The sequence below is a fragment of the Lygodium microphyllum genome, chromosome 2, assembly GCF_053477565.2.
Source record: "Lygodium microphyllum isolate KBCC chromosome 2, Lygodium_microphyllum_v1.1.10, whole genome shotgun sequence".
Lineage (NCBI taxonomy): Eukaryota > Viridiplantae > Streptophyta > Polypodiopsida > Schizaeales > Lygodiaceae > Lygodium > Lygodium microphyllum.
This window is the reverse complement of record NC_141136.1, coordinates 191789872-191815715: the sequence shown is the minus strand read 5'-3', so window position 1 is coordinate 191815715 and position 25844 is coordinate 191789872. Positions and strand designations below refer to the sequence as shown.

General features: G+C 40.5%; 1 protein-coding gene and 1 long non-coding RNA gene across 5 annotated transcripts in view; both read right to left on the bottom strand.

The window, feature by feature from the left end:
- Nucleotides 1-897: 897 nt before the first annotated feature.
- The window catches only part of LOC148040754 (inactive poly [ADP-ribose] polymerase RCD1-like), a 31278-nt gene continuing 6331 nt past the window's right edge, over nt 898-25844 (bottom strand). The window contains exons 7-8 of one of the 4 annotated variants that reach the window (XM_087661513.1): nt 7339-7437; nt 898-1222 (exon numbers count right to left, since the gene is read on the bottom strand). In XM_087661513.1, the coding sequence (XP_087517639.1) occupies nt 1199-1222; nt 7339-7437 (123 nt within the window). In that variant the 3' untranslated portion in view covers nt 898-1198. Of the gene's footprint in view, nt 1223-6974; nt 7226-7338; nt 7438-25844 lie in introns of those variants that run through there. The other 3 variants (XM_087661515.1, XM_087661517.1, XM_087661511.1) reach the window with 3 other exon arrangements.
- Nucleotides 8444-10752, bottom strand: LOC148040755 (uncharacterized). The gene is made up of 2 exons (XR_015687666.1): nt 8702-10752; nt 8444-8607 (listed from the first exon to the last, which is right to left on the bottom strand). It is a non-coding gene; the product is annotated as an uncharacterized LOC148040755 (long non-coding RNA).

Below are 25844 nucleotides of genomic sequence, written 5' to 3'. Positions count from 1 at the left end.
TGTCATTCCCATCACTCAGTACATCCCAAAAGAGCAACAATAGTTGTGAATTTTGTAGTAGGGAGAGGGGCAATAGGTTGAGTGAAAGAGATAGAAGATGCTTGGAGAGTGATTTTGACAATGGGGGTAGCATCTCACCACTACCAAAATACTACATGACTAATAGAGCTAGCATGAAGCAAGATGCCTAAGAAGCTCATGAGCCAACTCTATTCCATAATGTTTGCGAGCAATCATCACTTCAAATCAAGAGGCATCATAATTTGTGAGGCTAATTTCAAGAGTATCTAATCTCTTTGTCAAGTTTATATGTTTTTAATGTTAGGATTGATTTTTGGTAATCCTCATTATGTTGTTATTTTGCAAGTTACTATTATGCCACTAGTTGAGGAAGACAACATATAAGCATTGACATGGTGAGCTAGATACAAGGATGCACTTCTATCAAGAGGGTATGAGAATGAATACATGATGCAATAATTAAAATTTGTCACTTCAAATCAAGAGTCATCGTAATTTGTGAGGCTAATTTCAAGAGTATCTAATATTTTTGTTTAGTTTATATGTTTTTAATCTTGGGATTGATTTTTAGTAATCCTCATTATGTTGTTATTTTGCAATTTACTATTATGCCACTAGTTGTGGAAGACAACATATAAGCGTTGACATAGTAAGCTAGATACAAGAATGCACTTGATGGCTACAAGAATGAATACATGATGTGGTAATTAAAATGTCAAATCATTTTTTATCACAAGCATTGATATTTTTAACTATTGCTAATCTTTTTTTCTCACATCTATAGGTGCAAGGTGATGATGAGATACACAAGCATGTTAGGTCCATAGGATTGGACGAGGAAAATAAAAACTAAGATGAGTGTTACAACTCCTTATAAGAGCTATACATAAAATCACACCATTTGATCATTTTAACTTTTACAATTTGTTGATATTTTGTATTATTGCTTAAGGTCATCTCAACTCTATAGGCTACATTCTTTTTTTACCAAGGAAACTATATATTTGAATCTATAGACAAGCTAAATTGCAAACTTAAATACTTATATAATCAAGTCTTCAAGTAGTATGACTTCAAGAGTAATGAGTTGACTATAAAAAATGAGGGGGTTCCAAACATTCTTAGAGTGGTTATGAGCCTTACTATCACAATTTGCCATCTTTAACCTCATCCTCTCCTATGTCATCCATAAGGTTGCCACCTAGATTAAAAGAAAACCATCCAATCAATCATACTATTTCTATTCATCATATTACCTCATTCCATTGCATAACATATATATGCATTGTCTTCTAATTATGATTCATCCCACAAGGCAATGTGTGTTTATGAGTGTGTAATGGAATCGAAGCATAAAACATCAACAAGAACATTAAGTACATTTTCTACCCTAAGTGAAAACTAACTAGGACAGAGATATCATCCTCCAACAATTCCAACATGGACGTAAAGACACATCATCATTAGGATTTAAAAACCACAAGATAAGTCCATGTTTGTAGAAAGCAACTTGAAGGAACCATCATATGGAGGATATTAGTGAGGCATGGATACCTCATTATCACCACCTCCTTGGAGTCCCTTTAATCACAAAACATGTGAGGGGGAATAGCTCACTCTAGGGCTAGAAAATACACTCCATATTCACATAGCAACCTTAGCCTACTTGGAATTGGGGTCAAAGTTGGATGAGGATGAAGAATTGAAGCCACCCTTGCCCTTTGCTGCCACCTCCTTTTAAGGCCACTATTTTTGGACAATCCTTTCAAAGATGCACCTTCTTATCATCAAAAGTAGCCACTTATCCTTCTTGTCTCCCCTTTGCTATCAAGTAGCCACTTCTAAGACGAAATGACAATCCCCCTGTAACTTGAGAGCATACTCATGTCCTCACAACAAGGTTGTCACATGCGAAAAGCTCACTAGATGAGATGAGGTTTAAGCCCTCAAAGCATTCACCACCACACCATACTCCAGAGGGAGCTTGTAAAATAATAGTCTCCACCAAATAAGCCTCTTGAATAGCAACCGGCATTTCCAAAGATAATATTATATTGCTGTCACTTGTAAAAGGTAATCTCGTACACACATAGAAATACTCCATTTTCACATAGCAACCTTAATTATGCCTAATTGGAATTGGAGTCAAAGTTGGACAATGATAGGTCCAAGTCATCCTCACCCTTCACCTCCTCTTTGTTGAAAGTGACTCGTTTCTTGCAACACATTTAGAGATTCCCATTCTTATTGCAAAATTAGCATTTACTCTTTCTTTTCTTATCCTCTCTCTAGTTGTAAGTTATTTCTAGCACAAGATGACAATCTACCTTGCAACGTAAGAGCAAACTCATGCCCTACTAACATGGATGTGTTGAAAGATTAGTTGAGATGAGACTTGAGCCCTTAATACATTGTCCACAATAATATACTCTAGAGTAAATGTGTAGACAACAATCCCTACCACATGAGCTTCTGAAAGAGCAATTAACATGGGGGTGCCATAAACGAAATTGAAGATAAAAACTTAAAAAGTGATGGGATAGCTAGAACCATTGAGTGGTCAAGAGCCCAAAATATTGTAATGGTTCAACAATTAAAATTTCATAGTTCAAGGACCACTATGCACATGTATCAAAGAGAACAAACGTAACCATAGAGGAAGTCCATTGAAGATACACCAAGCCAACACAAAAGAATGCTCATAAGGTTGAAAACACAAGGGGAGAATACGATGTGAAAATGGAAACAAATACCACAATAGCCCAATAGTGAAGAAGAAAATAGCCACTAAATGCAATGCAAGGCCATACAAGTCAAAGGATGATAGCACAATCATACACCACATCCACAAAACAAGCCACCCTTGATAGAAGGGAACCTACAAGTAGCAAAAAACATAGCAACCATCACTAAAAACCCAAAACACACCCCCCAAATGTCATGTCACATACGTAACTACTTGTACCTAGTAGGTTGGCCAAAACACCCCCACACAACTGCCAATGCCTAATCTCTATAAGTTTTGACATTCCCCCATATGCCAAAAAATGCTCCTCAATTGTTTTTGCGTCTAGTGTTCCAACATCATGAGCTTCTACTAAGAAGGTACCACATACCTACCTAGATGCAATCAAGGGTAACAAACCCCAACTACATCTAGCTAGATATATGATCCCTTCCTCACAAAAGCTCATGATGTCTTGGTCCTCAACGTGGGAGTTATAGCAAGATTTTGTCAAACTTACCATGGATGAATGCATTACCACCAGACATGCCTAGCATATTGCACATATCTACCACCTAGCCTAACAAGGTACCACGTTATAACAAAGCATAATAGACACCATCACTAAAAAACCAAAAACACACCCCCCAAATGTCATGTCACATACGTAACAACTTGTACCTAGTAGGTTGGCCAAAACACCCACACACGACTACCAATGCCTAATCTCTATAAGTTTCGACATTCCCCCATATGCCAAAAAATGCTCCTTAATTGTTTTTGCGTCTAATGTTCCAACATCATGAGCTTCTACTCAAAAGGCACCACATACATACCTAGATGCAATCAAGGGTAACAAACCCCAACTACATCTAGCTAGATATATGATCCCTTCCTCAAAAGGCACCACATACCTACCTAGATGCAATCAAGGGTAACAAACCCCAACTTCATCTAGCTAGATATATGATCCCTTCCTCACAAAAGCTCACGATTTCTTGGTTCTCAACGTGGGAGTTATAGCGAGATTTTGTCAAACTTACCATGGATGAATGCATTACCACCCAACATGCCTAGCATATTGCACATATCTACCATCTAGCCTAACAAGGTACCACCTTATAACAAGGCATAATAAACACCCAATAACATGTACAAAGCTAGTACCAATGTCATTCAAGTCAAAAGGGAACATCCTCTAATTTAGCATGGTATTCCATTTCATACTCTATTTCAAGTCCCATGCATGGCATTGTCTGGTAGTTGGCTAAAGTCATTATCACATCCATCAAGCTCTTCATTAAAAGTTGTACTCATCTTCCTTCCTCATTCTTTACATTAACAAAGTTTGGCTATCCACATTTTCACACTCGAATTTCCTTGAACTCACACAAAACATCAACTATAAAATTGATTTGTGCTCTTTTTCAAATGTAAAGGTTTGGCTATCCATATTTTAACACTTGAATTTCCTTGAACTCACACAAAACATCAACGATAAAATTGATTTGTGCTTTTCTTTCAAATGTACATGCATGTGTACATAACAATCAACCCTCAAATTAGTGCATAACATATTCTTTAGATTACGTTATGAAGAGGTCACGGGTTAATTATAACTGCCTCCAAAGATAAGAATGATCTAAAGCCAATTAACTTTGAACCCTTGTCAAGTTGCAAAGCACAAGCTTTACCATAGGCCATCAGTTCGATTACAAATTTGACTAGTGTTTACCTTATCTAAAGCGCTTTTAGCTAGCCTATAGGCAACAATTGACCCTCCACAAATTTCATCAAGTATTCTTTAAGATCATTTTGTGAAGAGATGAAAGGTTAATAATGGCTACCTTCAAGAATAAGGATTTGTCTATATTTACTTTTACAACTTTTAACCCTTCGTCAATACCTTCCATACTTAGAGAGAGCAACATGAATCGATCAGCTTATTCACACTTGGTACCTTTGTGCAAGCACATGCCATCTATAAATTCCTCCAATCAAAGTATAATACAGACATCATTATCCTCTCCTTAGCTCGCGACCTCTAATACAAACTCTCTTTCGTAGTTGGATTCAAACAAACGTGTATAACCTTTATCAAACTTGCTAAGCCACTTCTAAAGTTCCTCAACAAGTACAGCATAGTAGCATGGGACCCATCACACCGTGAAAGCATAATCACATCATTCACCTCACAATACATTACTTCACATTTGCCAAGTAATGCCCACTAAAATATTTTGCTTGCTCCAAATCATCAAAGGAGCCTTTCAAATATGCATATTTATTTTCGATTTGATATCATAAAACGCACAATATTTAATCATTGCCTCTCAACATGAGGCACATTTAAAAGCCACAAAAAAACAAGTTCAATTTTGAAACTATAATTATTACCCCTAAAATCAAACATCAACCCTCACCAATTTGCCACACGTCCTTAAGATTGGTGTATTGATGCCCCTAAAATTCAACATGATCATCATCAACCATCATGTGATGTTGGGAGTTTTGAGGTCACATGTGACCAAGTTTAAGTTTTCAATATGCATATGTTTCAGTTTTCAATGTATTACTCCAAGAAAATGCAAGGCATATATTGATTGGCAATACGAATATGAAGGGCATATGAGTTTAATAGTCTTCATTGCGTTAGATCAATGATAGTCACTCAAAGATACTGGCATACTTGCATTTTGCAAAAGCGTAGTAATATCATCAATCTCTTGTTGCATGTTCTGCTTCTCATGTTGTGTGTCTATGATTCAATCCATCAATTTATCTAACATTTCCTTGCTTTTCCCGACCAAAGTTTGATATTGATCCTCTATTCCTATTGATGACAATGCACTAACATCCATGTCTGTTTTGAGCTATCCATTGCCACGCTTAGGGCTTCTAGCACATCCTTAAATTGGGCTCCTTTCTCTATTGTTGCGTACTATTATGCAATGGCTTGATAGGATTTGAGGCTAATGCAAGGTGCTCAATACTATTCAAATTTTCAAGGCTTTGTCGATTTATGTTCAATTCAGTGCAAAGCCATGTTGGTGCACTTCTAAACATGGCTTTACACCAAAATGCCCATGGCATTACTCAAGGATCCCTATTGCTATTGATTCACACTCAACTTGTCAAAGCAATGCCCTTTAAGCAACAGTTGCAACTAATGAAAACCCTATTTAAGCAAATTTAAGATGCTTCAAAAGTTACAAATGAACCACAAACCACTTCTATTCTATTCGAGCAAATTTAAGATGCTTCAAAAGTTGCAAATGCACCACAAACCACTTCTATAAGCAAATCTAAATTTGTATTTACAACAAATACACTTCAGCACTCGCTTTTGAATGCCATAAGCACTTGCTGAAAACTATTTACCATGCAGCACATTAGCCAAAAGCAATGGCTAGAAAACTATTATCGATGTAGTACATGTAAAAGCTTAGAGCAATTAGAACCTCAAATTAAGCATCCAAATAAAACATTACCCCATGGATGAACCATGGATGAGCTCAACTCCTAATGTACAACAGCTAGCCACTAAAATGGCAACCAATATTTTTACATTATTATATATTTCTACTAGAAAACAAAAATTCTATGCATTCAAAACGTCTTACTATTGGTGTCACATTTGTTAACTGTGGTATAGTGATATGCATGTCAACTACAGATAAAGAATTGACAATCCATGTAAACAGACCGCTCGTGAGAACATTAGTAAAAATATAGTTAGCTAGGGGACCAAACGTGTACATCATTAAAAAGACCTTTCGTTTTCAATTTCACCATACCCTCTTGAAACCATAAGCCAAGAAAAATATACCATATGAAAATATTAGGAGCCAAATGATCTATAGGCAGAGAAAAATACAACGCATGGAAATAGTAGGAGCAAGCTGATCTTAATGCTATATGCAGTACGGGTCTATGACTAGTATACAAACTAGAACAAAGGATCTTCTTTAAGTTGTGTAATAGAGAAGTAACAGTCAACGTATGTAAAACTGATGTGCCATATATTATAAAGTTTTTAATACAAATCACCGCATTGGAAACAAGTTGAAATCCTACTCATTCAGGTATTTCTACACACCTAAAGGGTATCCTTCATTCAAAAAAACTTATTTACAAGAAACATCGAAGTACACTAGGAGCAAAATAATGGTTTTCCTATATTTTCGAGCAAATATAGAACCCTTTGATGGATGAAAGCACTTCAAAATTTTGAGAAATGCACCATATGCAAAAAAACCCTTAACGACTTCGCGTTCTTAGTAGTCGACAAATTGGCCAGTCGTGAAACTACAACTGGACTTGATAAGCCAAACTACGGCAGATGGTTTAGTTGCACAAGAATAACTTGCAAAGACAGCACTCAAGGCGACAACAGTGCTATAACGATTTAACATCATCCCATCCATAGACGTGGCAAAATGTCAAGCATCGGATTCACATCTAGACATCCTGCAATTCCTTACACCCAAAACCACCCGCCCCTTTTTGTTAGATCTATGTAGACTACCCAAGGCATCAACAAACAAACATGCTTAACTACACTAGTGTGCACCAAGTCAAGAAGCACTCACCTCAGCTTTGTTTTGCAGAGTCGTTGAAGACACATTACTGCCACTCTCTTCTGAGGTGGAACAGTGGTCTGGTTTCGCCACATTATGAAATGCTTTTTCCTGCAAAGAGCACACATTATGTTAAATAAAGTCGGAAAAACAGGAACATTTGTAACACCCCTCTACTTATGGCATACATGCATCTCACGCCAAATATAATGAGCTGCTTCCCATAGACAAACCACCATGAAATTGTCTCATTTAAACCCGAGCATCCCCGTAAGCTACTATCAAGAGATTAGTCTAAAGCTCTAACTCGTCAAGGATTATCAAAGTTATTTGGTTTAATCCCTTAAAGGGGGAAATATTAGAGTGAGTTAAAGCTTCATCAATATCCACCCCTTTTTCAACAGATACACTTTCTACGCAAGGTGAAAATGTATTTGCATTACACAGAACATTAGCTGCACAAGTTGAAAGTTGAAACTCAATAACAAGGTCTCCAACTCCACCACTATAACTATGTTACAACCCAAAGTAGTGAAACATTAGCGTAAAGTTTCATATGAGATTGACTATAGAAGATAATGGAAATATGGAGGATTACTGGACTACATAAAGTTTCATATGAGATTGACTATAGAAGATAATGGAAATATGGAGGATTACTGGACTACATAACAGGAAGGTCAAGGCCTTTTAACTGTGCCGTAATCATATTCCATCTGAAAGCAATGCCAAAGTAGTGAAACAACAGCTCAAAGTTTCATATGAGATTGACTATAGAAGATAATGGAAATATGGAGGATTACTGGACTACATAACAGGAAGGTCTTGGCCTTTTAACTGTGCCATAATCATATTCCATCTGAAAGCAATGCCACTGTGGGGCTGCTGTCCAGGCTGGCTATACATAAGCAGAAAGCAATCTTATGAAACCCCTTTCATCTAATTTTGCAGGCCAGCCAAGAAACAGTAATATGAACCCCCCCCCCCCCCCCCCCCCTGCGCCCCAGATGGAATTATCACATATGCAAACCATCACATGCAGATATCAGATTTTATCTCATGCACATTGCATACAAACACCCCGGTGTACTCAGAAACACCAATATAGCTTCACGAACATCGAATAAAATTAGTATAGTTAGCGCTGGGTTGTCATGCAACTCTGATCTCCTCTGGATCTCGCAGTCTGTGTGTTTGTATGTCCCCAAACCAGTGCTGCCCCCCAACAAAACTCTATCACGGTTGTCAATGGTACCTCCACTACCATCCCGAAGATGAGCACTGCAATATTATGATGTATCACCCAACATTACTAGTCTTGTGAGAAGCCCACGTGAACATTAAAAGAGTAACAAACTTATCCATCTCATTCTACCTAGTCAACTTTGCAATGAAGGCCAAGCCAATGGGTAGATTAAACATTCAAACAGAAGATGCCAAAAACTAGGTCTGCAAGACTTGGATTTGAACAAGTAAGAACTAGTGTCTGCCGCAATACATTCCAAGCCAATTTATCCCACTTAAGCGTCCTTGAACTACATGCGAATTCTGATGGTGACAAGAAGCGAGGCTGTTGAATAAATAGGCACCTCCCCTGCTAGCATATGACAACAAAAGCTCACAAAGATAAGGGAATATCATCATACATCTTGTGGACCTAACCATCATGCTTAGACAACCTGACATTCTATGAGTACCACAAAAACCACAGCATCACCAAAGGCACATCTACATTTGATCTCGAAGCCACTACTCTATAAGAGGCCTATAAAAACATTATCCAGCAATGCAACAGACTAGTAGAATTCACCAACTTTTATCCAATCCGGTGTGCTCATCCTCAACTGTATGGTCCGCTACCCTTGGAACAATGTGTAACATCTCTCGTGTCTAGGAATATGCACTACATCTGCATAAGAAATACTCCTCTCCACATGGTACAGCCTGCATACCCCCTCCTCCTTGGGGACTTGTGAGGCTCTACCTATCTCTATCTCCAACTGGAATGATGAAACTCTGAGCTGGCCTATGGCATGTAACAATCCATGTACAAGGGTTTGATGATGAATCCATCCTCAAGAAAGCTCATAAAAAGATATTTGTAGGTCTTGTATGTATGTCTTTGACATAGGTCCTACAAAATGATCATGTTCCTTTCTACTTCTGTAAGCTGGACAAGAGATGAGTCGGGTTCATATTGGAAGGGGGGAGGCTTGCCATGTCAATATCATATCTGGCAATTAGATGCTCCACCTGGAAGTACCATCAGCTCTCACACCCCTCACAAACCATCTAACCAAAGGCCACCAATGCTCTACATGGTAACCTATCATGTGCCATGCTCTACCCTCTTTGTATAAGAGTGATGATCTGAAAGAGAGCCTCTACCTACATGGGTGGCGCAGCAAATTCTACTCTTAAGAATCTCACGTGACACTAAGGGTTTGTTGTGTATCACACATGGCAGCAAAATAACCTGGGGCCTCTCTATGTATGTCCTAACTGATGTGGCTAGACCTAGGGCCCAAACCGTTGCTAAGTATATAAGAGCTATAGTGACTAGCCACTATTGCAGGTCTATTTAGTGACTCTCTCTCTCTCTCTCTCTCTCAAAGTGCCAATCATGTGTGTCCTTTGGTGAGTCAGTCTCGTGCTACCTAGGCTATGGAAAAGTGTCCTAATGTGGCAATAAAAATAACACCCAAGTCAACATGAGCTCACCATCACCACCTCGACAAGCTGCCCATCCAAAGCGAACAATAATCTCCTACAAATCTAAGCCAATATGTGGAAAATGAGAACCTTGGTTATCCAAAGTTCCCTGTCAATCCTCTATCTAGCAAAAATTGTGCAAGGCCTCCACGTGTCTCTAAAGACCCTCCTATGACTCTCTAAAATCAAAATATATCAACGTAGAGCCCAAACAGTGCAAGTAATGGTGGGCAACCCTACTTAACACCAACAATGCTAGCATTCTCTCTAGATAGTCCTCTAGGGCATCTGACTCGTCCCACTACTCACTCATATAGTGGATTATGCATATATGCCCCATATATTTGATGTCACTCCCAAGCTTAAAAGGCTTTGTAGTAGTTTGTCCCTCAACACCGTAACAAAGGCTTTGTTGTAGTTTGTCCCTCAACATCGTATCAAAGGCTTTGCAGAAGAAGTCCACAAAGCAACAATACAATCTCTGTATCCTAGTCCTAGAATATTCAGTCATACATTGCATAGTGAAAATGTGATCAGCTGTGTAGAAGGCCTATCTACATCCTATTTGTCCTGCTACCCGCATGGACTTTCACTCAACATAAGCACTCAACTCCGCCTCCATCACTGCTCCACGTACCTTGGCCAACAAATGGCCAATCATGATAGTCTGATAATTCACTAGATCAAAGGGATCCCCAACATTATGGAACTTTTGTTTTTGGGGGGGGGGGGGGGGGGGGGGGGCCAGGTGAGAGAGAGAGAGAGAGAGAGAGAGAGAGAGAGAGAGAGAGAGAGAGTTATGTTAAGCTTGAAAAACTGCATTACACATTAAATCTTCATTAGCCCATTAAAACAACCCCAAAATTCAAAGTTTCTATGTCCCGTAAGGCAAAACCCTAATTTTGGGAGGATCCACATCTATAAATAGGAGGCTGCCCAGCCATTCAAATCATCCTTTTTGCAGGTCCACACCATCAGCTCTCTTGCTGCCTTGTCTTCTCCAACACCAAATGCCTCATACTAGTTTATATGTTGCTCAGCTCCAACTTGCTGTCAGTGACCAGCTGCTATCATCTTCATGCAGTTACATTGCTGCATTTACCAATTCCAACCCCACAGATTGCTACATTTTGGTTTCCAGCTTGCTGCCCTTCCACTTTCAGCTTCATCTCAGCTCCAACTAGTGGTTATAGCACTCAATAAGTGTCTCCAATAGACATCACACTCTGACTATTCTCTCAGCCCACTCCCACCAGAGTCATTGGCTATTGGCCAGCTATGCCTATGAGCATCTTGTATACTCATACTTTTTTAGCATTCATTCATTCACTTTAGAGTTCTCCTCCTCTGTTTGTCTTTGGCATTTTTGCATTTGTGTTTGAGTTCTCAACGTTTCAGTCATGGTCGTACACTCAATGTTTTCTTTTGCAAACCCCAGCATATCTCCACAAGGTAGGGAGAGAATATACAGAAAGATAGCTAGTTAGAGAGTGATTTTGCGGGGGGGGGGGGGAAGAGAGAGATGAGTGAGAACAATAGAGAGAGTGAAAGAGAGGAAACACTAAGAGAAAGCAAAGCCCAACAACGACGGGGAGATCACAAAGGACAAAAGTGTGAGCATGCAAATTATAACCCCCAACCCTACCCCCTTTTGTTTTCTCTTCTTTCTAACGTTCATTCCCATATTACTCTGATGCCACAAAAATGAATGCATAGCACATGCATCCTTAGATGCAATCAACTAATCCAAGTATATAAGCCTCCACCATAAGATTCAGGTTATTCCACGTCATTTCATCTTATAGGGAAATTAAGTTCATTAGAGAATCTGAGTTCTAGGAAAAAAACATGAGTTAATAAAATAATTATGTATTTTACGAAATGTACTAGAGTAGAAGAAAATATTAAAGAAATAATTGTGAAATTATAAGCCCACTTAGGAAAAATTATGAAATGGCCAATTATTTTAACAGAATACTAGCAAATTTGTGATAATTAGTAGGGGAAAAAAGGTTGATTGGCAAGTCCAAACGTTCATTTACATAGCCAAATACCAAGAAGAATTATGGGGGGAATTATAGCAATATAAATGCCTAGGAAAACTTATTAGAAAAAACAAGCATCCAATACTTATTCCAAAAATGATAGGAAAATTTATAGCAAGAATAATAGCAACATCAACTAGAAAAGATCATCACAAAAATTGGATAAGTAATTATTATCCACAAATAGTTACCTTTATGTGAAACTACTAGAAATTTTGAAGCTTAGGTCGGGATAATTTGGACAATCTGGCAAAGTGCTAAGGCAAGGGTGTTTGAAGAAGACAAAATATGTTAAGTATCGTGCAATGGTATTTTGTGCATACATAAATGTACCATCCTCGAAGTTAGAGATTAGGCAATGCTATCACTAGGAATAGTTGAGATTGTTTAGCTAAAATATGCATAATGCTCATTATCCTCTTAAACAGCTCCAAAACATGCTTATTTAATGTAAAAACCCTAGCAGGGAACAGGGGGGAGAAGTTCTAGACTGTTGAGGAACCAAACTTTCTATAAATAGGCATGATGCCCTCCATTCAGCCTTAATCTCATTTTCACAGGTTGCACGTGATAGAGCTTTGCTGTCCACACCCTGTTTGCAAAGGATATCTCAGCTAGAGCTACCCATCACCACCCTCCATCATCAGGTCCAGCCATTCCTTGCTGTTTGTGACTGTTTCCAGCCCTTTGTCTGCTGCTATCAGCCAGATGACCTATGCACATCACTTCCCAGCTGTCATACAGCCTGCCACATCAGCAAATTGCTGCCTTTTCAGGCTCCAACTGCCACCCAGCCATCAACGACTCTCCTCCACCTGCTGCATTAACTGATTCTCTCTCTCTCCTTCACCTGTCGCCATCAGCTCTACTGCCTGCGTTTGCTGACTTCTCTTTCGTGACAACTGCATTTGCTGCATACTCTCTCTTTTATGCCTGTCTCGCATCAAATCCGACTTTCACAATTGTGTTTACTGTTGTCTAACACCTTCAGAGGCTAACATCTCTATTTCGGGATCCATTCAAGAGTACAACACTCTCCAGCTTAGTATCTCTGCCTCGGTCCTTGAGACACAAGTTCAAGGCTTAATATTCATTCCTTGCACGGTTTGTTTGTTGCATGAGCATTGTATTTTCAATAGTCACTCACTTCTTTCATTCACTATGTTCATTGTCTTTGAGTTACCCTAGCCCTAACTATCTTCTATGTTTAGTTTGTGCTTTGTTGTACGATTATCATGAGTTTTTTGTGTTCAAAGCATTTCTTCACGAGTATCATAGCCCAATACTCTTAGAGAAACCTTAGCCTTGATCTAAAAGCTCCTTGCAAAAGCCAAAACCATGGAAGGAAATATGACTTCGAACACGACTTCACATATCATGATGCTCCCAAGCCTAGCACATCAAGATTTGACTAAAAGTGGGTCACACATCCTACTCTACAAAGATCTGACATAGCCGGTGAGTCATCGGACTACCATGGAGTCCCTCGACCTTATGAGATTACATGAGCCGAGTACGATCTTATCTTGATGCATCGAGCTCAACAACAAATAGAAGGTAAATCTAAGTTTTTCCCTTTAAATTGTGAATGCTTCAGTTGATGTGTAGAGCAGGCAGCGGTGGCATTGGGTAGCACTAAGCGATGACGTGAATCCAAATACCTAGAAGAATTACCATGTTTGATGGGCGCACACCTTATCACTAAAGGCATGGTGCCAATATTTATTTAAGCATGCTTATTTATTAAAGCGCTTGACAAAATATTTATTATCTTGTATGCGCATAGACTCTCAATTAAATATTTCATTATCTGTCATTTGTATTTGGACACAACCTGATTTTTGGACCCCCAAACACCTTACTTTATATTTGGGCAAAAGCAAACACAAAAGCAAAAGCATGCCATTTGTAAAGTGGGCTATTTTGAGCTGAAGGATAAATAAATCTATAAATACATGTCTTGTGAAGCGCTCACATAAGGCATGGGGGGAGATTGCACCCAATTGGTCTTTTTGGTTCATGTCGTGCAAATTCCCTTTTGCTTTTATGAAGGTTTTGTTCTTGGGGACCTTCCAGTATTCGCTATGCACACATGCAGTATCCAATCTGCAAACCATAGACACACCCCCTAGGAATCGGTGCACCAGTCTAATGATTTTTCAATAAGGACGAAAGCTCCACAAAGGACTAGCCATCCTGACGTGGAAACTAACATGAAGTACAAACCCTTCATCTCTCTAATCTAAGTTTTTCCCTTTATATTTGGTGCACCAATCTAATGATTTTGCAGGAAGGACAAGCTCCACAAAGGAGTGGTCATCCTCATGTGGAAACTGGCATGGAGTACACACCCTTCATCTCTCTACCACCTTCATTTCCATCTCTACCTCTTTCATCTCTTCCATACACATCTCCACCTTCATTCACTCCTATGTCATGTACACAAAACAACAATTCTCAATCTTTAGAATTTAATCTCTCTTTTCTGCAAAGGCGATGCTCAAGATGAAGGAACTCTTCAAACACACGACAAATTTGTCCATTTGAACTCAAGAATAGATAAGAAAAAGATGCAAGATTCATTGGTGAGTGCTCCTTCATTTTTTCCTTCCACTTTTATATATCATGGTTTTGGTGAATCATCATTTGCATTTAATGGACAAAAGGAACCTAACTCATTTCCCACTACTACACCAATTACAAATCCATTTATTCTACCACCCATTCCTCCCTCATCTTCCACTGCACACTCCTTTTTGTTAGCAGATTAGTCAGCTAATGGTGAGTCTGTGCTGCAGAGACTGTGGCCTTTTTATAGTATTTTTTCTGGCATTTTGTGGTGCCCTTTTTAGGACTAGGGAGCATTTAATGCTGGCCAATCAGCATTAAATGCTGACCGACTGCATTTAATGCTCCCCCCATTTTATGCCTATATATTGCTAGGGCTCCTCCTCCTCTTCAGTACTTCAGCCATCATTTGTGGATTCTTCTGAGGAGAGAGGAGCCGGTGCCAGGGTGCCCACACAACTAGTGACTCGCTGTTGTATGCTGTTGTCTTGTGTTTGATATGGATTCCGTTTCCCGGGCATACATCTGAGTTCTCATCTGTATATGTGTTTATTCTTTCTCTTGTCTTGTGTTTCAGCCATTTATTTCAGCATGTTGTTTGTGCTTCCATTGCTGCACCACTTCTGACATGATATCAGTTTTCAGGTTTTGTGTTTCTGCAGTGTTTTATTGCTGATTTTAGGACTATTTTCCCTCTTGCTGATCAAGCAGCTGCTGCTCCAATCAAGCGACCAATTTTGCCTGCGTTTTTTGCTGCAGTCAGCATCCGTACAACCTGCGCCTTCATTTCAGCCTGCATTTTGGTATTTCTGCATCTCCTCCTAGCTAGGCGCTTACATCATCAGGCCATTTTTGTTGTTTTTGACTGATTTCTTTACTTTGTGCAGCAGATTTTGGCTTACTTTGATCAGATTTTGGGTTATACTGCATGTGAACTCTTGCTTTTTGCAATCTATGCTTGTGGTTTGGCTGTGTTCCCTCTCCCAATCCCTTTTTTTCTCTACTTTTCTAAATCCTCTCCAGATGGCTCCTCCATGCACATCCACTGATGACAAGCTCCATGGACCTAATTATTACACGTGGAGTGCGGTGATAAAGGCTTGGTTTATTCAGAAGCGGTTATGGTACGTGGTTAACGGAGCTGTGGCACGTCCTCGACAACCTTCTCCAATTCCATCTAATTTTGATGAAGACAACCATGAGGAGGCTGTGCTTACATGGGATTCGAATGATGCCCGTGCTTATTCAGCATTACTTCGATGTTTCTAAAGAAGTCCTACCGGCGGTCACCTCCTGTACGACAGCTTCAGATGTATGGTCGAAGTTACAATTGCTGTACAAGGCTCCTTCCACCATGCGGGCCATTACTCTCTATGGCCAGCTCCAACAACTGAAGTTTGAATCCAAAGATACGATTCAATCCTTCCTACTTCGTGTTACCCAACTCCAAAACCAGCTTCGCACCATGCAGTCTGCCCTATCAAAGGCACATCTTGTTGGTACGGTCCTCTACAAGCTTCCTTGGGAATTTGATGGAGTGGCGAATGCTTTACAGGCGTAGACATCTATGACTCCTATCAATTTTCTTCACATGTCCTCCATGCTACTTGAGCATGAGGCTACTTTGCGACTACAGAAGAGGCTTCCGTCACATTATGGAGGTTCAAGTGAGGCTCTTGCAGCTTTAGAGAGGGGTTTCAAGATGAAGAAGCCGAAGGCCCAGTATTACCATTGTGGCAAGAAAGGTCATTTAAGGAAGGACTGCAAGGAGTTAGCGGCTTCCAAGAAGAAAAATGAGCAAAAGACGAAGCAGGATGCGGACTCCTCCGACGAGTCATCATCTGCCTCAGATTCCGATTTCGATCCTCCAACCAAGGCGAAGTCCAAGGCGCGGAAGGGATCCTCTTCTTCATATTGTGGGAAGGGCCTAGTGGCCCCTTTCTCAGCTGCTTTCTAGTGGTGGTGATGCGAACATCCCTATCGACTCTCCAGTGCCAGAGAGGGAGAGAGAGAGAGGGTGGTGAGATGGGGCAATCGTGCCTCATCTATATGTCTATACAGATGCACAGGATCCAGAGAGGGACAACCCTAAGGCATCGACCGAAGTCTGGCAAGTACAAATCCTGGAGCTAGGATTGACATCCAGGTTCATGATAGGCTGGGTACTTGACAAAGAGCAGGAGGTTTTCGTCTCGAGCCCACATGAGGGGACACTTTGGCGGTTTTGGTCAAAGGCAGGGATTCCATGGTCACATGTTCAGAGACATGTTTGGCAGATTGGTCTTGTATGTCTTGCGTGACATAGGTGACATAACACAAAGAGCTGCTATGATTCTTCTCTATTTTCAGGTGGTGTTGTTATAATCGACATCGACGTCAGATACTCTTCGAGACATCTTGGTGGTGGGCTGGCCACTCACTGCTTGGATATCCATGGTTCTTCTGGTGGTTCTATGTTGTATAGTTTATGATACCCCATCATTGTACTATTGTATTGTATCAGCTCAGGGTGAGTCTGTGCTACAGAGGCTGTGGCCTTTTTAAAGTATTTTTTCTGGTATTTTCTAGTGCCCTTTTTAGGGCTAGGGAGCATTTAATGCTGGCCAACCAGCATCAAATGCTGACCGACTGCATTTAATGCTCCTCCCATTTTATGCCTATATATTGCTAAGGCTCCTCCTCCTCTTTAGTACTTCAGCCATCATTTGTGGATTCTTCTGAGGAGAGAGGAGCCGGTGCCAGGGTGCCCATACAACCAATGACTCACTGTTGTATGCTACTGTCTCGTGTTCGATATGGATTCCGTTTCCCGAGCATACATCTAAGTTCTCATCTGTATATGTGTTTATTCTTTCTCTTGTCTTGTGTTTCAGCAGTTTATTTCAGCATGTTGTTTATGCTTCCATTGCCGCACCACTTCTAACACTTTTTGCTTCCATTAAGTGCACCTTATTACACTCCACACACCACACTGGGTAGTTCCTCACACTTGAGCACAACCTTTATTCTCTTGTCTAGATGGTGTATCCGTGATGAAGCCACATCATCCCACACACTCACTTTCATGCTATCCCCTCACAAGGATAGCATCGAGTGTGGAGCATTTGATACCACAATTTGCCTCTATGGCTTTACCTAGTGAACCACCTACTCATTCTACAGAACCCCAACCCACATTTGGATAGGGCTTACGTGTCCCGATGCCTCCACCAGCACCTTATGTTCCAGTGCCTCCACATCAATCGACACTCATTGGATACCCACAGCCTCTTTCTGCCTACCCTCCTCCTCCTATTTCTTTACCTCCTCCACCTCCACTACCTTACACGCACTACTCGTGCCCATCTTCCTGTCAAACTCGTATTGCCACTGGTCAGCCATCACAATCGACAATGTTCTCAATGCCATAGGGCTTGTCTAACTGGTCTGCAAAGGCCTACATCATCTCCATTGAGACATTTGAGGATACGAGTCTCGTCCACATCTATAAGTTGCTTCCTAAAGAGGTGACTCTAGAGCATAGTAGCATGGAAACATCGTTCCACCCCCTTGGAAATATGGGAACGCGTTCCACACCAAATAAATGCAAAAGGAACGAGGAAATGTGAGGGAATGTGAAGGGGGACGTGGATGTTGCCATTCCCCAAAGGGCAGCATTGAAAAAGTGATAGGTACTATCGCGGATTGTCGAAAGTCATGCATGAGGTGTCCGAACTGTCATGAGTGGCATGCAAATTGTCCAACAGACTATTCACACACGCATACTCTCTCTCTCTCTCTCTCTCTCTCTCTCTCTCTCTCTCTCTCTCTCTCAAACAGCTCCGTGTTTACAGCATTGTCTATTTCTGTCGCTCTCAAAACAAATTGAGTCTCATGGAGCGTCGACTAATGCTTTTGATTCGTGATTTTGTAGCAGTCATGGCTTCCTCAGGATCAAAGGCTTCAAGCAATAAGCAATCTCAGCCTAGTTGATGGAACAAGGTTAAGAAAGTGGACCGTTATGCATCAAAGGAAGGTGCAAAGAAATGGAAATGCAAAAGGTGTGAGTAATTTAAAACAAGAGGATCCAATGTGTGAAGCAACACTTATGCCATGTTGACATCGGAGCCCAAATAAATTTCAGCTCAAATACCACACCCAAAATGCAAAGACAGCTCTTGGCAAAGTATCCAAGTGAAGAAGACAAAGCATGTGCAAGGAAAAAGCAAGCAATCAATGCTTCTTTTTTTAGTGGATAAGATGATGATGTAGTCATGGACGATGGAGCCATGCATGGGGGGACTTGGGACTTTTGCATCCTCACAATCCCATCATGAAAAATGTAGCAAGCAACAAACCTTGGAAACAACTTTAGATTCTCGTAGAAAGAAGAGGATGCAGTTGTGGCAAGGCTTTTCTACCATGATCATATTGCATTCAATGTTATAAAATCTCCCTACTTCCTTGAGATAGTCCAAGAGATTGCAAAGTATGGTCCAACCTATAGGCCTCCATCATATGAAACATTACGTACCACTTGGTTTTAAAAAGAAAAAGGATGCAATTGAATGTGCTTTGGCAGCTATGCAAAAAAGTTGGGTAAAGAATAGTCTCTCTTTGACAATGAATGGATGAAAGATACACTCAAAAACAGTCCTAATTGCTTATTCCCAAGGAAAGATGCAATTCATTTCCTCACATGATGTCTCAAGTATAGGAAAAAGTGCGAAATCGGCTTGTGAAGGAATGCGCTGAAAGTGTTCAAAAAGTTAGGACTGAAAATGTAATTCACTTTATTGCTGATGATAAGGCAACAAATAGGGCAACACATATGAGACTTGAGGAGAGATACCAGCACATCACATTCAGCCCATACTTTGCTCATTGTTTAAGCAATTTGCTAAAAGACATAGGTAGCTTGTCATGGAATGATCCCTTTATCCAAAAGGGCAAGGATATAATCAGTTTCATCCAAAGCCATCACTTCATTCTTAGTAAGTTCCGCAAGAGATCACCCAAAAAAGATCTCTTGAAGTACTCTAAGACGCGCTTTGGCTATAACTCTCTCTATCCATGTCCTAGAGACATTGGGAGTTCGAGGGTCAATATTCACTTTGCATAGTGTGTTTGCTACATTGAGCTTTGTGTAAACTCATCATTCATTATTCATATTTAATGTTCATCGTCTCTAAATCACCCTAAATCTAACTATGTTCTTTATTAGTTTGTGCTTTGATGTACAACTCTGTTTGTTATCTATAGACAAGTATTTCTTTATAAGGAGATCCATAGCAAAGCGGTTCTGTATCCTCCAAGGGTCCCACAAAAAACAAGAAAATGCTGCTGCTGATGGAGAAAGGGACCTATAGGATGATGATGTCAGCAATTGTGGTGTGCAGCAGATCAGTGGGAGAGCATCCAAGGCTGAAAAAGGTGAAAACACAACTGTGTTGAGAAGCGGCCCTGCAAATCACAAAGGGGAAGGAATCTGGGATGGTAAAAGCAGCCTGCTGGAGGCTGAGACAGATCAACGCAGCTGCAGAAATGTCTGCAGAAATGTCTGTACTGCTGGAAATGCAGTATTTCAGCACACCTCACAGATCATACAGCTGTCAAAAAAGGGTCTTCTAGCTTGCAGATGGAGCTGCTACTCAGAAACCCAGCAAGTGGACAGTTGTCCAAGGTAAAATGCAGCTAGTCCTGGTGGAAAACAGGCAACCTTGCTTGGTCTCAAACAGACACTAACTCCAGCTCCCAGGAAGGAAAATGATACATGTGAGTGTGCAGCAGAAACTAGTCGTGATGGATACGGTGATGAAAAGTGTCATCACCACTTTACAAAAAGCACACTGTTCATGTGTCCACCTTGCCAGAATGAAATGCAAGGGTGAGACCACCACCTAAAACATTTGGGACAGATAAATACAGAAAAGTCCTTACCTGACTCACACTCAGGGTCACAAGCAAGAGATCACCATATATGACACACAATTGCTAACAATTTCATCATTTCTCACAACTCTGGAGGGTAAAGAGGAAATGCAAGTGGGTGGTGAGGAAGGCTTTGAAGGCAGCCAAGCTCAGTTAGAAGTGGCCTCACATGAGGTAGTACATGCCACTCAATACTCTACCATGATAGAAGAAAGTGTTGTGAGGATTGCTTCTTATCACTCCATGAAAAAGCACATGACCCCAACATGAAAGAATAGCCCATAACCAACCTTCGATGCTTGGCATCTCGTGCCCAACACAATATCTAAATCACCAACACCTATTCTAAAGAACAAACCACAACCCGGTGTGCTTGTGAGGATTCGCAAATTGCAGATGTTTAAAAAAATATGGATCCCCATGACTACCGAGGAGTGTAGAAGCCCCATATCTATCATCTCAAATACTACCTTGAGTGAATCCTTTGTCTTATGCACCATCTGTGTATGTGGTCTCCTATCACAATGAGATCATCCACGTATAGCATGAGCAAAGTTGTCCAATGGATTGAGATGTGGACATAGAGATTGGCATCGAATTCTGATCTTTGATACCCTAACCTTTCTCCAAGATAGGTGTCAATCTTTTCATTCCACACATGTAGAGCATGCTTCAATCCATAGAAAGCCTTCTTTAACCTATACATCATGTCCAGATAAGCACAACCCTGATAATCACCATTAGTATAAAGTTATCGTCAAAATCCACTCTAGGTTTCTGAGCAAACCCCTTTGCCACATATCTGTCCTTGGGCTTATCCAGACAATTGTCGTCGTGATATCTTGTTTTGAACACCCATTTCAATAACTTTGCATTTGGTTGGTCAAGGCACTAACTCCCACATGCCATCCCACTCGAGCCTCTAATTCTTGCTCTATGGCTCTCCACCAGTGACAATTTTTCCAACTAAAGTCAGATCCCTGTCCCAAACCCAAGATCTTGCCAAATTATCCCTCTACATTGCCAAGAAGGCTCGAACTAGACAAGATCTTCACTAATACACATCCAGCTCTCTAGCCTTCACATAGAAAATCAAAATCTTGCCCAAATTTTTCTCGTTCAATCCAAAAGAATGACCTCCAATATGATTTGTCGCAACAAATCTCTCTCCAATGCCAAGAAACTTATAAGAAGAACACAAAACTCTACAAAAGACCTGAGAACAGCCTTCTAGCCATGCCATCAGCCCTAGAACAGCATCAACTAGCTTGGGACAGCATTGTCTACGCCAAAATAGCCATCATGTGCCCACAAATTACCATATCTGCCCAAAAACTGCCTTTGCGAGCCCTAGAACAGCCTCACCAGCCTCAAAAAAAGTATTGCCAACTTGGAAAACAGCATCACCAGCTTTTGGCAAAGCACAATCAGCCTTCAGTCAACACTGTTGGCAATAACAAGAGACAATCTACCTGGTGGCAGCCATGGTCTGTTAGATATAGCCTTCATGTGGTGGAAAAGCTGTCTCCTTCCACCTTTTGTGCATTTTTCTTGCTTTTCACATGTGTTCTTGGCTTTCTGGTTAAATAATTACAATTCAGCAGTAAATTTTAATTATTTTCAAGCCCACACCCAAATCTAATAAATTACACAAACTTTCATTCAGGTTTATCTATAAATTGAATTGATTAAACGTGTGCCCAGACTCTCACACCACACTAATCAATTGTTTTTATTCACAAAACCTCACTGATGGACTTGCCCATATCCAGCACAATTCCTGTGATTTCAAGTTGGCCCATCGCATAAATTGTCTAAGTGATAAAATAACATGAAGTTTGATGATTAGTCTAAACAACAAATTTAGTAGTTAGCAAGTAGTGCTTCCACACAGTAAGAGCATGAAAGACATCTACAAGCTCTTTCTCATGAACCTGCAGATTCTTTTCAACACCCTAAACAACTCTACTCGCATTTGCTACCACATGGCTATCACGCATTAGAACTACACCAATACTATTGCCACATGCATCATACAATACCACAAGATTTTTGAAGATTAGGCAAATTTGAAGTACGATTGATTGAAGGACACAATCTCTTTTGTAGACCACCAAAAGGGCGCTCCCTTCTTTTGAAGAGTATGAAGGGGGGAGGCAATTTCTACCAAATGGCAAATGAACCTTCAATAGTCACAACATAACCCAAGGAAGTAACAAACATCATGCAAAGTCCACAAATCTAGGCGACTGCAAATGGCCTCCACTTTAGCTAGATCCATCCTAACACCATGCTTAGAGACTATGTGCCCCAAATAATGAAACTCCTAGAAGAACTTACGCTTCTTGCCATGAATGACCAACTAACAGTTAAGAAGAAATTGCAGCCAGTTGGTGAAACCAGCCTTCCTTCTCGGATAGGGTTGTATATAACCTGATTAGGCATAGCAAACATAAAATTCACATAAACTGAAAATGCACTCTTTACCACTTTAATCTTGGACATTAGATACCTAGTTAGCCTCAAAACCGGTGTCCATTGTGGTATTTCTTTATCTTATATTGCAAATGGAAGGAGTACAATTGAGATCCTCTGATCTCCTCCACTAATCCAAGTGCCTCTTGTTGTCAAAATTGACCAGCAAGCCTCCAAACCAATTCTGATTGAATGTTGTTGGAACATTAGTAAACCCAAATGACATCATTAAAAACTCATACCAACCAAATAACATCCTAAAAGCCATCTTATACTCATCTTTTTGAATGCATATACCATGAGGAAAGTGTTAGCAGTATTGTTAGCTCATGAGTGAATCTAGACCATGCCTAGTATTACTAGCTATTTTAGGCATTTTATTGTAGCCTATATGATGCATATTTGGGCATTTACGCTATTGACTGACCAGCATTAACTGCTGGCCAATTGATGCATTATTTACATTCTTTTTGGCCTATTTATTCAAGTTCTTTATTCAAGCTCCTCCTCTACTGTCTCTCATTCATCACTTGCACATCTAGTGCATACCTTGGTGGAGAGAGGAGCCAGTGCCAATCCCCACACAATGAGTGACTCACTATTGTACGGAACTATCTTGTGTTTGGTATACGGATTCCATTTCCCAAGCACATCTCTGAGTTCTCTTCTTTTGTAGTGTTCTTCTACGTTCTCTCTTTCTTTCTCTTCCATCTTGTGTTCAGCAATCTATTTCAGCACTTGTTTATGCTTCCCTTGCTGCATCCACTTCTAACATGGTATCAAATTTTGGTATCTCTGCTCCTACTACTGTTTTTTGGCTAATTACATGTCTGCCCCTGCTGATCGTTGCTTTTCCTTCCTGTTACACACTATTTCCAGCCTAGCGACTGTTGTCTGCTGTCCAGTGCCCTGTTTCCAGCCTTTTGTATGCTATATTCTGGTCCAGCAGGCTGCATTTTGATTTTTTGCATTATTTTGTTGCTGATTAACCTGCGTTTTCTGCATCTATTGCTCCTAGAGACTGGGTGACAACATCTACTACCTGTGAGCTTCACACATATGTCCTTGATGCTACTTGAGCATGAGGCATCTCTGCGTCTACAAGGGAGGCTTCTGTCTCATTATAAAGGCTTTGGTGAGGCTCTTGCCACTTTAGAGAGGGGCGACAAGAAGAAGTCAAAGGCCCACGACTGTGGTAAGAAGGGACACTTGCAAAAGGACTACAAGAAGTTGACGCTCTCACAGAAAAAGAAGAAGAAGAAGAAGAAGCAGTGGGATGCAGACTCTTCCGATGAGTCATCATCTTCCTCCGACTTCGACTCCAATCCTCCAACCAAGGAGAAATCCAAGGCACAAAAGGAATTTGCTTCTTCGCATCGAGGGAAGGGCTTGGTAGCTCCTTCCTCTGATGCTTTCTAGTGCAGGTGATGCGGTCATTCCTCATGACTCTCCAATGCCAAAGAGGGAGTGTGGGAGGGTGGTGAGATGGGTTAAGTGAACCTCATCCTTTCATGTATACATGTGCATAGGTTCCAGAGAGGGATGTCCCTAACGCATTAATCGAAGTCTCGTAGGTTCAAACCCTAGAGCTAGGATTGACATCCAAATTTATGATGGGCTGGTACTTGACAAAGAGCAGGATTGGCTCCTCGTTTGAGCTCACATAACACGACACTTTGGCAGTCTAGCCAAAGGCAAAATTCCATAGTCACCTATGTTCAGAGGCATTTTTGACAGGATACTCTTGTATGCTACTACGAGACATTGATGAGGGACATAGAGACATGCTAAGGGTCTTCTCTATGTCAAGAGCTAGTATAATCGACATCGACATTAGGTTCTCTTCGACGCACCTTAGTGGTGGCTTGATCACCCACTCCTTAGGTATCCATTGTTCTACTCTCGTGATTCTACGTTGTATGGACTATGATAGTCATTCTTGTTGTATCATTGTATTGTATCACGTCGCCCACAATCTAAGAGAGGCCGTTAGCAATATTGTTAGCTCATCAGTGAGTCTGGGCCATGCCTAGTATTACTAGCTATTTTAGGCATTTTAATGTGGCCTCTATGATGCATAGTTGGGCATTTATTACGCGCCGACAAGCATTAAATGCTCACCAACCCGATGCATTATTTGCATTCTTTTTTGCCTATTTATTCAAGCTCCTCCTCCACAGTCTCTCATTCATCACTTGCAGATCCAATGCATATCTTGGTGGGAAGAGGAGCTAGTGCCAATGCCCATACAACCAATGGCTCACTATTGTACACGACTATCTTGTACTTGGCATGTGGATTGCATTTCCTGAGCACATCTCTAACTTCTCTTCTCTTGTAGTGTTCTCTCTTCTTTCTCATCTTGTGTTCAACAATTTAATTCAGCACTTGTTTACGCTTCCTTTGTTGATCCACCTCTGACAGAAAGTTGAGCAAGCAAGAAGCTAAATTGAGATCCATGAGCTCAAGGAGAGTTCACAACTATCAATCTTATTGTTTGGATTTGTATACAATGTCTCAAAATGAGGAAAGTTGAGCAAGTTAGAAACCAAATTAAGGTTTAATCTAGCACTTGTTTACGCTTCCTTTGTTGCATCCACTTCTGACAAAAAGTTGAGCAAGCAAGAAACCAAATTGAGATCCATGAGCTCAAGGAGAGTTAGCAACGATCAATCTCATTGTCTAGATTTGTATACAACGTATCAAAATGAGGAAAGTTGAGCAAGTGAGAAGCCAAATTGAGATCCATGAGCTACCAAGGACGAGGAAAGTCCATAACTATCAATATCATTATGCGGATCTAAATAT